This window comes from Nycticebus coucang, chromosome 7 (genome assembly GCF_027406575.1).
Source record: "Nycticebus coucang isolate mNycCou1 chromosome 7, mNycCou1.pri, whole genome shotgun sequence".
Taxonomy (NCBI): domain Eukaryota; kingdom Metazoa; phylum Chordata; class Mammalia; order Primates; family Lorisidae; genus Nycticebus; species Nycticebus coucang.
In genome coordinates, this window is record NC_069786.1 from 97499431 (window position 1) to 97513233 (window position 13803).

The following is a 13803-nucleotide window of genomic DNA, read 5'->3' on the forward strand; positions in this document are numbered from 1 at the left end:
TAGAATTAAATTAACAATTAGTGGCAATAAGATAACTAGAAAATCTCCAAAAATTTAGAAATTAATAAACCTTCTGAAAAATTCTTTGGTCAACAAAAAAATTTTTTCTAAAAAGACATTTTAGCATAACTCTTATCAAAACCTCACAAAGTCATTATGAGAGAAGACAATTAGAGAACAATATTGTGAATAAAGAAGCAAAAATCCTCAACAAAATATTATCAAATTAAGTGACCAACATATGATTATCTTCATAGATAAAAACGTCACTTGATGAAACTAAAAACTATCAGCAAAATAGGAATGCAAGAGAACTTCTTGAGTCTAATAAATATATGGAAACACTACAGCTAATGTGATACTTAGTGGAATATTGAATGTAATTTCCCAAAGATCAAGAACAATACAAGGATGCTGATTCTACCTTTGTACTAGGATTTCTAGCCACTCCAATAAGCCAAAGAAAGATTAGAAAGAAAGAAGTTAAATTTCATGACAGATGTCATTATTGTGCACGTAGAAAGTTAATCTTAAGAAATCTACCAAAATAAATAAATAAATAAAACTACTAGAACTAATAAGGAAATTAACAAAGTCTCTAGGGGTGGCGCCTGTGGCTCAGTGAGTAGGGCGCCGGCCCCATATGCCCAGGGTGGCAGGTTCAAACCCAGTCCCGGCCAAACTGCAACAAAAAAATAGCTGGGTGCTGTGGCGGGCACCTGTAGTCCCAGCTACTCGGGAGGCTGAGGCAAGAGAATCGCTTAAGCCCAGGAGCTGGAGGTTGCTGTGAGCTGTGTGACGCCACAGCACTCTACCAAGGGCCATAAAGTGAGACTCTGTCTCTACAAAAAAAAAAACAAAAACAAAGTCTCTAAATACAAATTTAACATGTAAAAAAAATAATTATATTTCTGTATGGAGGCAACCAAATTTGGGAAGTGAAATTTTTTTTAATATATACAATAACATAAAAAGTCTAAAATATTTAGGAATAAATTTCACTATAGACAGACAAAATACTAAAAACTAGAAAATGATACTGAGGCAAATTAGAGAAAACCTAAATAAATGGCATGATATGTCATGTTCAAGGGTCAAAAGATGCATGCTGGTGTTGTCAAGATACAACTTTCCCTCAAATTGATTTACAGATTCAACACAAATCTTATCAAAATCCTACCGATGTTTGTTGAAATAAGTGAGTTGATCCTTAAATTTATATTGAAATGCAAAGAACTTAAGGTAATCAAAACAACCTTGAAAAAGAAAAACAAAGAATCCCAGCTTGAGCAAGAATGAGACCCCTTCTCTGTTAAAAAAAGTAGAAAACTAGCTGGGCATTGTGGCAGGAACCTATAGTAGAGGCCTGTAGTCTCAGCTGCTCGGGAGGCTGAGGCAAGAGGATCGCTTAAGCCCAAGAGTTTGAAGTTGCTGTGAGCTGTGAAGCCACAGTACTCTACTGAGGGTGACAAAGTGAAACTGTTCCCCCCCCCCAAAAAAAAATAGAAAAGTAAAGTTGGAAGACACACATTATCTGACATTAAGTCTTGTTCTATATTTACAGCAAGCAAGACAGTATGGTGGTGATGTGAGGACCAACCACTGTATCAGTGGAATAGAATACAGAAACCGACCCACACATGTAGTCAATTAATCTTTAACAAAGGTACCAAGACAATTCAATGGGAAAGAACAACTCGGATTTTTAATAGTATAGTCTTATATTCATTTTTCACATTTAATATACTAGTTGTTAAGGTCAGAGAGACTGTCTCATTTATCTCCTATAAATAAGCCAGAGATAACATATTGTGAACACTCCATATGTGTTTGTTGAGTCCAATTGAATCAGAAGCCAAAATGATAATTCAGGAAGTCATGCATTGTCTATGTTGGGATTTGATAAGTATTTTTAATCAAAGGAAGACTCAGGTAATAGTTGCATTCAAAAATACAAGCTTCTAGAAGTTACTTTTAGACACATGGACAAGGTCTACACTGAAATACAGAGGGTGCCAAAAAATGTGTACACATTTTAAGCAATGCTATCTTTGTATTACTTTTCAAAGTAGAATGGAAAGTGCTGTGACCAGTCAAGTGTACCTAGACATGCTATGCACATCCATTGTACCTGCAATCCATACACTTTTGGGGAATGATTGATTTTACTTCCAGCAAAATCTCTAAAAATGTGTATTTTATTTCATATTTTGGCACCCTGGTATATATAATTTTTATTGAAACCTATGCAGATTGGGAACTCCCAACCAGAGATAACTTTTCTAAGATGTGGCTACTCTGGTTCATAGATCTGATGAATATTAGATAAAGACACAGCCAGAAACTCATATCATACTAGGCTCCCTCCCTAGACAAGCACAATGCTGAGGCAATGATTGTTCATTAATTCGTTATTTATCGTGTGCTTCCTAGGTACCAAGCATATAGAGTAATGATAAACAAGGCATACACCACCTGTCACCAATTTTCTCATGTGGAAATTGCGGAGGCTATTTTAAGGCAATTAAATTAAGGAATTCAATTGAGGAATAAATACTCTTTTATTCTAGAATATAAATTAGTAGCGATTGTACATCATAGATCACCAATCTCATGCTCCTTGTGTTTTATATTAGTTTTATCCAATAGACATATAATGCATATATAATTTTATATTTTCTGGTAGCTACATTTTAAAAGTTTAAAGAAACAGGTGAATTAAATTGGGCAATATGTTCTATTTAGCTTATATTCAAAATATTATCATTTCAACATGTATTATTACTATTTTTTAAACTATACAAAATGTTTTTAACTTCTTATTTTGTACTAAGTCTTTAAGTTTCAGGGTACAAGTCTTTTACACTTAATGGCACATCTCAATTTGGACAAGTCACAGTAGCTCTGTGGGACTAATGGACACCTTACTGGACAATGCAGGTTTATGTGAACCAGCTCCCATTGAGCTATAGTCTATTGCAGTTTACAAGTGGATTCCAGAGAAATAGAGAACTGATGGTATTTCTGGCTTAAAATGTTAGAGAAAAGTCACTGTATCTGGGAAAGAACTCCCATTATTCTATTGTTGGAAGTATCAAGATTTGTGGTCCAGATGAGCCTAATTCTGTTATCCCTACATAACTCTCCACCAGTTTTCGTCTGAAAGAGACCCAGTGTTTTACTGTACTTGGAGACAGATCTAAACAGCCAGTGTGCAGATATATCCAAGTGGTCTTCAAGAACCTTTAAAGTGTTCGTTGATTCCACCAGTAAAAAAAAATAGTGGTCTTGCATGTCTCAATTAGTATGGTTAGTAGAATGATGAAATAAACCAATAGCCCAAATATGAGATCTCTGATACACAAAATATTTTCGGATCTAGGTTAATGATCTTTTGCATGGTTGTCTTTTTTAAAAAGTTCTTTTCCATTTCAACAAAATAATTTTTTCCTATTGCCTAAGGTCCGTTAGGCTCTAACATAAATCCCTTATTTTTAAGAATACGACTAATTTACTACATTATGCACTGTGTTTTAAATTCTCAATTTCTGATGTCTCCTCAAGAATGACTCTCAGCTGGGATCTAAGGAGGGAAAGAGTTGGAACCAGCTTGGACTTACCCACTGTTTCAGCACAAACATTTATCAAGTCATTATAAAATAAGTTTCTCATCTTTTACAGTAGGGTTTCTCGGGGTGGCTGGTACTGTCCATCTGCACTTTGACAGAATCACATGCAGAACAGAATCCTGGACCCACTGCTGAATCCAAATCCACGATGGTGGATTTGGGGAAAGCATGTGTAATGAGTACCAAGGGAAACATTCCACAGGGAAGTTTGAAAACCACTGCCCCGTAGTGAAATTCCACTGCAGTATAACTCAAGATAAAATTGCCTACTACCATTAGAATCTGTTTTATTGCTGGAGGAAATGATGTTTTTAGTGCTCACTTTGTTTACTGCCTTTGCTGAACATTTTTTTGTGTACTATAAGTAAAATTTTAAGGGTACTCATCATTCAGCACATAAAAAGCATGTTGTGTTTTCTTGACATATGTGTTATGAATGATGGATTCAAGTAGAGTCAAATTATATTGGTCGTAAATGAGCTGGTGTCTAAAAGCGAGTTGTTTGTGACTCAGATCATATTCTTTTCTACTTTCCTCAAGTGTGGTCTCTAATATTTGCAGCAGTGTCAGGAAGTGTGTTCATCGTTCTCATTTTTTTCTATGAAATCATTTTGAATGTACTTTAATTCAATCATAATGCTACAGAAAGCCATTGAGCCACACACAAGTACCAGGGATTCAAAACTGAATGGGACTCAGTGTCTGCCCTCTAGAAGGTCATAGCCTGTGCAGGGCAGGGGTGAGGGTCAGACACGGAGACCTTGTGTTAAAATATAATGCATGACATTTTTATGAGGCACTCTGGGAGTGGAGAGAAGCGGAAATGGGGGTGACCATCTGAAAAAGGGCCTGGGGTTGACCCAGTGTTTGAGCATGAGCCAAAGAAGTGAAGACGTTCCCACAATATCATGCCAGGCTTGGAGAATGTCAGAACTTAGGTCTCCCTGATGTCAGAACTTAGGTCTCCCTGCACTCTTCAAGCTTTCTCCAAGAGCCTGGCCTTCCAAAGCACACTGGCCTCCCTTTTTTTACACCCAAAGCTCTCCGGTAGTAAGATGTTAAGGGTGATACGTTTCCTCTTCAGACCACAAAGCGGCCATTTAATTCACTCCAGCAATAACTAAATAGGAACCTGCCTTTAAAAGATGCTGAAAGTGGCGTGCTGCTAATTTATTGCCACAACTATTAAAGCTCTAGAGAGAATCTAACTCCCTGGATTTTAAATATAGTTGAGATACTATGGATGATGTTTCCTGATTTAAGCCCTCCATAAATTAGATGCAGTGATTATAGTACTTGTTGTCACTTCATTCTTGACCTATCTCTAGTCACTCCTCTGCCTTGATTAATTCAGAATAAAATACCACGAGACATTATTGTAGCTCTTGGAGAGAGGAGGGCTACGTTTTTAAAGCCTCAGCGTGAAATCATAGTTAAAGACTCCTAAGCCTTTACTAGAACGAGGGTGAGGGGGAACCCTGCTCATCTTCTCTATTCTCTTTAATAACCTTCCTAGGTAGTTACGGGTGAGGAAACTAAGGCTCACAGAGGTACAGAGGCTGGCCCAGGGTCACTCTGCAAGTAATTACCGAGCCGAAACACACACCCGGGGCTTCTGACTCTAAATACAAGGCTCTTTCTAGTATATCCTCCAATCTTCTGGGGATTCCATGAAAACACTTTCTTGACTGTTTGCAGCGAAAGGCATTATTGCCAGCATGTAAACAAAAACAAACATCTTGGCACCCTCATCATTTTATCATCAGTGTTTTTAGTTTATCACTTCACAGTCATTGTTTGGTGTTTTCTTACAGAAGGCAACAGACTACTGCAACAGAAACAATCCTTAGATGGGAACCCCAAACCTATACACGGAACAGCAGAGAGGTCAGATGGCCTACAGTGGTCAGCTGAGCAGCCTTGTAACCCAAGCAAGCCTAAGGCAAAAACATCTCCTGTTAAGTCCAATGCCCCTGCAGCTCATCTTGAAATAAAGCCAGATGAGCTGGCAAAGAAAAGAGGTAAAGTGATTTCTTTTGCACAAATGATTCAACATATTTTGTACACACAGAGAAGGGCCAGAATGACAGAACTTTCCGAAAGATGCGGCTTAGTGAAGAGAAATGCACGTGAAATTGCATTTCTGCCTGTGACCCACATAGATTAAAAGGCAGATGTGATTCCTCCCATTTAATCAAAGGTCTTGAATATTTAAATGGAATTACATCCACTTTCCCTGCTCTCCTATGGCCATTCTTCTCTTTGTAGGCATGGATAAACTTGTACCACAAATACCTTCTACCCTAATATCTTACAAAGCAAGAGTTTATACAGGAGCGCTTTTAAAAATGTGAATGCTGAAAGAGACTGATGTTTCCCTTATATACAAGTTCTTGATTTGCATTGAATGAAGATGAGTCTACAGGCTGACCTGTCTTTTTCAGATTATGGTCTTCCTCATGAAATTCAGTTCTATGCCAGACCTTTCAGACCATTTAATAATGAAGAGAGGATTTTATATTTCACCTGCCGTATTATTATGATTTTTTGAGTTTTGATAAACTTGATACATCACTGGTATTAAAAATGAAATGGATAAACCACTTCCTTTCTGATTCACAGAAGATGAAATAATATTATTCTTATTCGGCCTTAGCTGTATCTGATTTCCTTGGCTTTGGTTTGAAATACTTTCTCACTTTTCTTGAGAGGTATTTCTTTCTCCTAAGAAACATGCCCTTCCTGGGATGAATACAGTCTGCCTCTTTGCTATCCATGATCTGTAGACCCCGGTGGCAGTTTCAGGAAATCAGACGAGATAGGCACCCATGGAGCCACTCTCAGCACCGCTGCTCTAATTACACGCCTGGCTCGGGAAGATGGGGCCAGGGCCAGCATACCTGGCACCAGTGCTCCATCCTCTCTCTAGCTCATTTGTACCTCTCCCAATCTCTGTGTCATTTTCTTGTTCCAAAAGCCCTGCTGGCTTTTAACCATGCAAAGTGGTGTTTATAGAGAAAGCCAGCAGTACAAATGGTCGTTAGACATATCGGATTCTAAGACGCTGCTGTTTGTGATAGAACATGATGATCTTTTTCCCTAGAGCCCAGGAGACAAGAATACCCCAAAGGGCCCAGCCAGAGACCCCCACTGGTGAAATAATGGCAGTCTGAAGTGCCACCTGAACCGCCACTCTGGGTTGTAAACATTCTCCTGGCAGAACTTTCTTTTTTTTTCATTGAAAAGCAAAAGATTTAGTGCTTATGATGGCTGATTTAAAAGAAAAACAGAGAAGAAAGAAAGATGAATCTCTTTTATTGGTGGGTTAGTTGCTTTGTTTTGTTGTTTTGCTTACAAGAAAGGATAAAGTGGTCAAGTTAACAATTCTTTTTCTTAACATCAATTTTAGGCCCAAATATTGAGAAATCAGTGAAGGATTTGCAACGCTGCACTGTCTCCCTCACTAGATACCGCATCATGATCAAGGACGAAGTGGACAGTTCCGTGAAGAAGATCAAAGCTGCCTTTGCTGAATTACACAACTGGTGAGTAATTTGACTTAGGAGCCGTAAATGAACTATAAATTTATGGGGCTTGAGCTGTTGAGATAGGTAAAAGCATCAGATGGAAAATGTTGTTTATTTAATACATAAACATGACAGAATAACTCTCCAGCAGATTCTTTTAAACCCCTGCAGGCAGAAGGATATATCTTGGGAATAAAAAAGATGATAAAGTATTTGGATAAAAAGTAACCTGGTAGACATAATTCATTAGAGTTGGCCCCAAAGTATGTGAATGAGATAGAACAAAACTTCAAAAAAGTACCCAATGTACTCAGCCCTACTATGAAACTAATTTAGGGTTTTCACATGAAAGCTATAACCCAGTTACAACCTAAGAATAGGGGGAAGGGGGAAAGGGAGGGGAGGGAGCGGGGAGGTGGGTAGAGGGAAGGGGATTGGTGGGATTACACCAGCGGTGCATCTTACAAGGGTATATGTGAAACTTGGTAAATGTGGAATGTAAGTGTCTTGGCACAGTAACTGAGAAAATGCCAGGAAGGCTACGTTAACCAGTGTGATGAAAGTGTGTCAAACGGTCTGTGAAGCTAGTAAATGATGCCCCATGATTATATCAATGTACACAGCTATGATTTAATAAAAATAATAATAATAATAATAATATCTTTAGCAAATCCCTGAAAGGCTAATATCATGATTGCTACTAAAAAAATATTTTTGAGCACTATAATTCTAACATAAGAAAAATTCCCTTAACAAAACTCAGAAACATCATCTGTAAGCTTAATGATAGAATTCAAGTCTTGCGCATCCTTAAGACTAGAATTAAGAAATGGTGCACTAGGGGCGGCGCCTGTGGCTCAGTGAGTAGGGCACCGGCCCCATATGCCGAGGGTGGCGGGTTCAAACCCAGCCCCAGCCAAACTGCAACAAAAAAATAGCTGGGCCTTGTGGCGGGCGCCTGTAGTCCCAGCTGCTTGGGAGGCTGAGGCAAGAGAATCGCTTAAGCCCAAGAGTTAGAGGTTGCTGTGAGCTGTGTGACGCCATGGCACTCTACCCGAGGGCGGTACAGTGAGACTCTGTCTCTACAAAAAAAAAAAAAACATAAATAAATAAAAGCTATGACATGGAATGTGATCAATGAGTGTAGATGGGGAAGAAAAAAAAAAAAAAATGATGCACCAAGAGGGTTTGGTTCCACTCTGCCCAGCCCTGAAACTGATTTTGATGGAAGGCATTTCTTTGAGCCCTGTATGTTTCTTCATGTCCACAACTGAAATTAAATATCTGTTAGGAAAGGTTTAGTTTTCACCAGTAGAAAAATGTTCTTGGTGTACCCGTTAGGACTCTTTCAGTTTCAAGTGGGAGAAACCAAGTCACACAAGTTAAAGACATAAGAGAATGTATTGGCTGAAGTATATGAAGATTCCAGAAGATGAATTTGGTTCTATACTGGAATTATCTTCTCAGGATTCAGTTTCTCTCTCTCTGCCATCGCCCCTGTCCCTCTCTCGGGGTTGCCCCAGTCCCCTCCTTCTGCTCAGTTCTCCCTTCATTCTTAGGCAACATCTCTCCAGGTGACAGCCAAGAGGACCCCCTCCACCACCTCCTGTGACTCCCAACTTACGGACTACTTAGTCCCTAAGATCTGAGATGAAGGTTTTACCCCCATCATTCCAGCAAAAGTTTATTGGCTGGGTTGGTTCATACATCTGTCTCAAAACCAATCACTGTGCGTGAGAGCTGGAATCTGCCCAGCAGCCAGGCTGGAGTCATGCCCTTTCCACAGAGTTAGCAGCTGGATGACTTCACCTTAACCCCACACACTAAGAAAGGAAGAGCCATGGTTCTCCAGCAGAGAATCAAGGTGCTAACACCAAAAGAGAGAAAAGAAACGTAGGTGAAAGAAAACACACATCTGTAATGCCCAGGCTGGGCATGGTCCCTATTATCTCGCTGGCCTTCTGTGATTTAGAGTTCGATCACATCTTCTGCATGTTTTTCCTATCCCAGGTCCTTACTTCAACATGGATGTGCTTTTTAGCAGAAACTATTGAGTTGCATAAAACTAAATATTAAGCTTAACAGTAACCTAATGTAAAATTCATGAATATTAAACCAGCTGCTACATGTACTATAAGATCCTGAGGGTGCAGAAGACACCAGGAACTTGAGAGAAAATCATGTCCTTCCAGTTGTTCAGCCCCTTACAGGTGCTTCAAGGCTCACTGTGCTTCACCTCCCTCCCCTCATCATAGCATGTGGATGTCACTGGACCCCTTCTGTTTCATCAGACTATAACCTAGTGAATAGCTCAGAGCAGCTCTGAGGATACGATTGAGCACTAAGTTAAAGATGCCACACCAATGAAAGGTGTTATCACTATTATTATTTTATAGTCATATGACCTTTACAATCTAACTTCCTAAGTAAGTCACCCTACTCTGTGTAAGGACACCAACTTCCAGGCCTGTTCTCTAGAGCTGGGGTCAGCAGACTTTATGGGGCCAGCTAGTAATTGCCTTGAGCAATATGGGCTTATGGTCTCTGTGTAACTGCACAGCTCTGCTACTGCGGCACAAAGGCAGCCCTGGAGGAAACAAAAATACAGTGGGCCAGATCCTGCCGTGGGGTTGTAGCTTGCCAGCCCTTGTCTGAAGGCATTAGCTAGCTGCTCAGAGAAGACTACTCTGTCTTATTCTTTTGTGTGCATTTTAGAATCACCTCGTCCTCTGAGGCGTGTGTATACCTTCCATCTGAGTGACTCACACGCTAATTGACAAAGTGTAGCAATGACCTTGAATTACCTCTCTCTCCTCCAGCTGCTCTGAGTACTTCTTATTTTATTTCTTAGTAAAATGAACATCACAAAAAAAAAAATAAAAAAATGAACATCTCATGGGTCACAAGACATCTTGAGGTTTATAACAGATTCTTTGAGTGCGTTACTCCTCAGGAGCTAAAAGCGTGGGGGCCAGGAAAGACAGCACCGAGGGAAGTTGTGTTATCTTTTCTCTACTTGTAATTCACATCGGGTTTTAAGCTGATGGAAAGGATTCCTTCTGAATGAGCTCTGCCAAGCCATGCTGTTGTTTAAAAGCCACTTACTTAAAAAAAAAATGGCACTTTTTGCTCCAAACCCAAGAAGAAAACATTTAGATCAGCCATTTCTGGTATGCTGTTGCTATAAAGTGAGTAAACATCAGCACTTGTTTTGTGCTTTCTAACCCTTAGTAAAAAATGGTCTTACAATAATTCCATAAATGTTAACTTAAAAATAAAACCAAGGTACTGGTTTTTTTACATCAACCATTTACATGCATGTCTGCCAAATGGAAAAACTTTGCATTGATTCCAAATATGTCTGCAGCCCAGCAAATATGGTGATGTACTTGAATAAAGCCTCCTTCTTGTTTTCCAAGGGGGAGAAAATGATGAATTTTTTTTAAAAAATCTTGAATTTCTTTCTTAAATGAAGCTTTCCTATTGACAGTGAAATCATATACTTTAAGCATTAGAGAGAACTTTGTATGTAGCACCATTCATTTTAATATGATTGTAACCTCAGGATTGCATCATAGGGTGTATCTAGATTCAGAAGACATGGACATATGCATTCCTCTTCAGTTCCTTTTCCTCTTTCCCCGCTTTGGGCCACCCACTTCTCTTTTTTTTTTTTTTTAACCTCTTCTTTTTATTTAAGGACTTTCCTATTTGTATTAATTTCTTCATTGTTAACTCTATGCTTTTTTAAACATGATTATTTTCTTTCTAAATAAAATTTTATAACCTCTTTGAAAAAATAAAATTTAAATTTATTATGATAATTTAGAAATGAAAAGAAAATGAAGTTAAAAAATAATTTTGAAATGTGCCTCCTTACTTCCAGCTTATTCAAAACAACTGAGGTTTATGGGCAAGTAATTTATTTAATTTTAGGACTATCAAACAGTTTCTAAAATTTCCAGCATGGCACAATACTGTTTTATACCTAGCTCAAAATTCAGTATGGACTTTGAATTTTATTTAATTTCTAGTTACATTAAAATTTTAAAAAGTTATTGAGAGAGCAAAAATGGGCTTTCAAACAGGTGAAATGCTTCTCTTAACCCCAATGTACTTAGATCTTGTGTATAGTTGAGAAATAGGAACTCTTAGGTAAAATACTCTAAATATTCCCCTTGCTACTCAAGTGTCAGCTCAAGTGTGTAAAGTCCTACTTGACTAAATTTCACAAAAAAATACTCTTGGAATTCATGAGAATGATGATTTCAAGAGGCTGGGAGAAAGCAGTTATTTGCACATCCTCAATACCAAGTAAGCACATGTCAAGGTAAAATGAGCTAAATGATTATCTTTCCCAATCAGGCCATGAAGAATGATTTGTTCAATACAGTTATTGAAGGAAACTATTAAGTAGCTAAAATATAAAATCAAAGCTGGCATTTAACCAAGACACAGTTACATACATGGCCAGAACATGGAGGATTCTCGGTTCCCAGAAGGAATCAGGGGTGTAAGTGGAGAACAAAGATAACACAATGCTCTCCCAATATGTATTAACAGAAAATAAATTCTGCAGCGTGAGCATCTGTGCGAAAAATCACATCAGGAGCTAACGTGAAACAGCTGGTTTCTCTTTACTGTGCTGTCCTTCCACCACAACTGGAAAATATTCATCCTTTGGAATCATAGATGCCAGATTTCATTGTTCTGTATGCAAACTAGTCTAGCTTCTCATTACAGATCTCTGTGTGTGTGTGTCAAGTTGATTGTGAAGGCTTAAAATGAGCACTAAAACGTTCCACTCAAAAACCACGGAGGAAGGAGAATAATACTTGATAGTTCTGCCATATGCTGGGGAAGGGGATTTCAAAACAGAGCTATAAAAATTCTGTCAGGTGCTATTGTCAATTTAACATCTAATTAAAAGCACTCTGGAAGAAAATGGAAGCTGATGATGAGCCAATGGGCTAGCATGTACTGGGTGAGGATGGAATAAAGGGGTTGCAGAGGATCAGGGCCGGAGGGGGCAGTGTTCTCGGGCTGCTTTGCTTTCACATAGGAAAGGAAAATCAGTGGAAGCACATGTTCTCTGTAAAAGGGCCAGAAGTTCCAGTGCTTTGTGTTTCTTTTTTCCTGAAGCACTGCCAGGTCTGGCCCAAACAGGATTTGAAAATAGGTCAGGAGTTCCAGCCCCCCCAGCCTGAACCCCTGCCCACTTCCCCTTCCTGTGCCGCCCGCTTTCCCTCTCTTGGAGTCTCCTCCTCCACGGCGTAGACGGGGAAGGCCTCTGCTTCCTCCTGCAGGCCAGGCCCCTCCCAGCGACACCTCCACTGCCTTGTACACTTAGAACAGCACCCCCACGGCCCTTTCCTTTCTTTTTGCCATAGAAATGCATTTGTCTTGTGTAACTACTGACTCATCCTTTTGATGACCATGTGTCCTCCCCCGAGAAAGTGACATATTTGCATGTTAACGAATGCTCTTGAGACGCTCTCCCCCAGCCAAAAGAACTCTAAAAGTGGAAATTTCAGGCCGATGAAAAAGCTATTTTGAGATAGTTTATCTTTCTTATCCCTCAAATCCCTCTCATCTGCTACTGCAGCCCTGCTGGTAGCCAAGCAAAGCCATGCACAGATTATCAGGGTGATCAACAGGGTGGCCACACGCACACAGATGTCATCACTGTGATGCTTTAAATATTGTGCCCTTTTTCTAGGATGTCAATGTGAGAAGGCCTCCCAGAGATTACCAGCAGGGCTGTTGCATTTCAGAATAAGCGATGTGACGGTCTTTCCCATATTCCCACTTTGCTGCTCCTTGGATGCCCAAATAACATAAAATTGTTGAAAGCTGTGTCCTTGGAGCCGCTTTAGAGTCCATATAAGGCCGTTTTTCTTTGCTTTTGCAAGTTTATCACAGCTGATTTTTGCCACATGGGTTGCTTCCTGCCCTTCTCCAAATTTTAGCTACTTTTGTTTGATAGCTGGCTCTCCAAAGAATGATACCTGTAAAAGCCCAGCTTTACTGTGTCCTTTGGGTTATTTATTTGTTGTCTTTATAAATAACTTAACATTGAAAGATGATGCGTGTAAGTTAAAATTTACTTCTTTCCATACTAAAGTATATGCGTATACATTGGAATTAAAAACTCCTAAGAGTTTCGTGGTCATCCCATACCTAAGTGCCAGCCCTAGAGATAACTGATTCCACTGGCCTGGAATGATCCTGGGAATGTACTTTTTTAAAAAAAGAAAAAAGAAAACCCAGCTGATTCACTTGGCTTTTGTGGTTCAAAACTGCAGGTGGAGGGTCCTGCAAAGAGAGTGATATGTCTGAGTGCAGAGCAAGACCTTCCTTCTCAGGGAAGGAATTTGTCCCCCAGGAGATAGTTGGTCTGGAAATCATTTTGGCTATCACAACCACAGGGAGGGAGTGCCAGAGGCAGCACTAGAGAGGCCGGGACACTGTTAACTATTTCAGAAGGCACAGATAGCCCCCTCCTCACCCCTACCATGACCAAGAATTCTCTGGCCCAAGATGCCCACAGTTCTGGGAGAGCCTGGCTGAGAGGAAAATGAGAGTCAGAGTACATCCTCTGTCCTGCTGGCCACGATGGAGCTCCTGCCCTACAACACCCCTGACTC

General features: G+C 39.6%; 1 protein-coding gene across 10 annotated transcripts in view; it reads left to right on the forward strand.

Annotated features, from left to right (window-relative positions):
- SPATS2L (spermatogenesis associated serine rich 2 like) overlaps nt 1–13803 on the forward strand; it is a 183926-nt gene that overhangs the window by 141888 nt on the left and 28235 nt on the right. For 7 of the 10 annotated variants that reach the window (XM_053596709.1, XM_053596714.1, XM_053596712.1 and 4 more), the window contains 2 exons: nt 5444–5650; nt 7039–7174. In XM_053596709.1, coding sequence (XP_053452684.1) covers nt 5444–5650; nt 7039–7174 — 343 coding nt within the window. The remainder of the gene's footprint in view (nt 1–5443; nt 5651–7038; nt 7175–13803) is intronic. The other 3 variants (XM_053596716.1, XM_053596717.1, XM_053596715.1) reach the window with 1 other exon arrangement.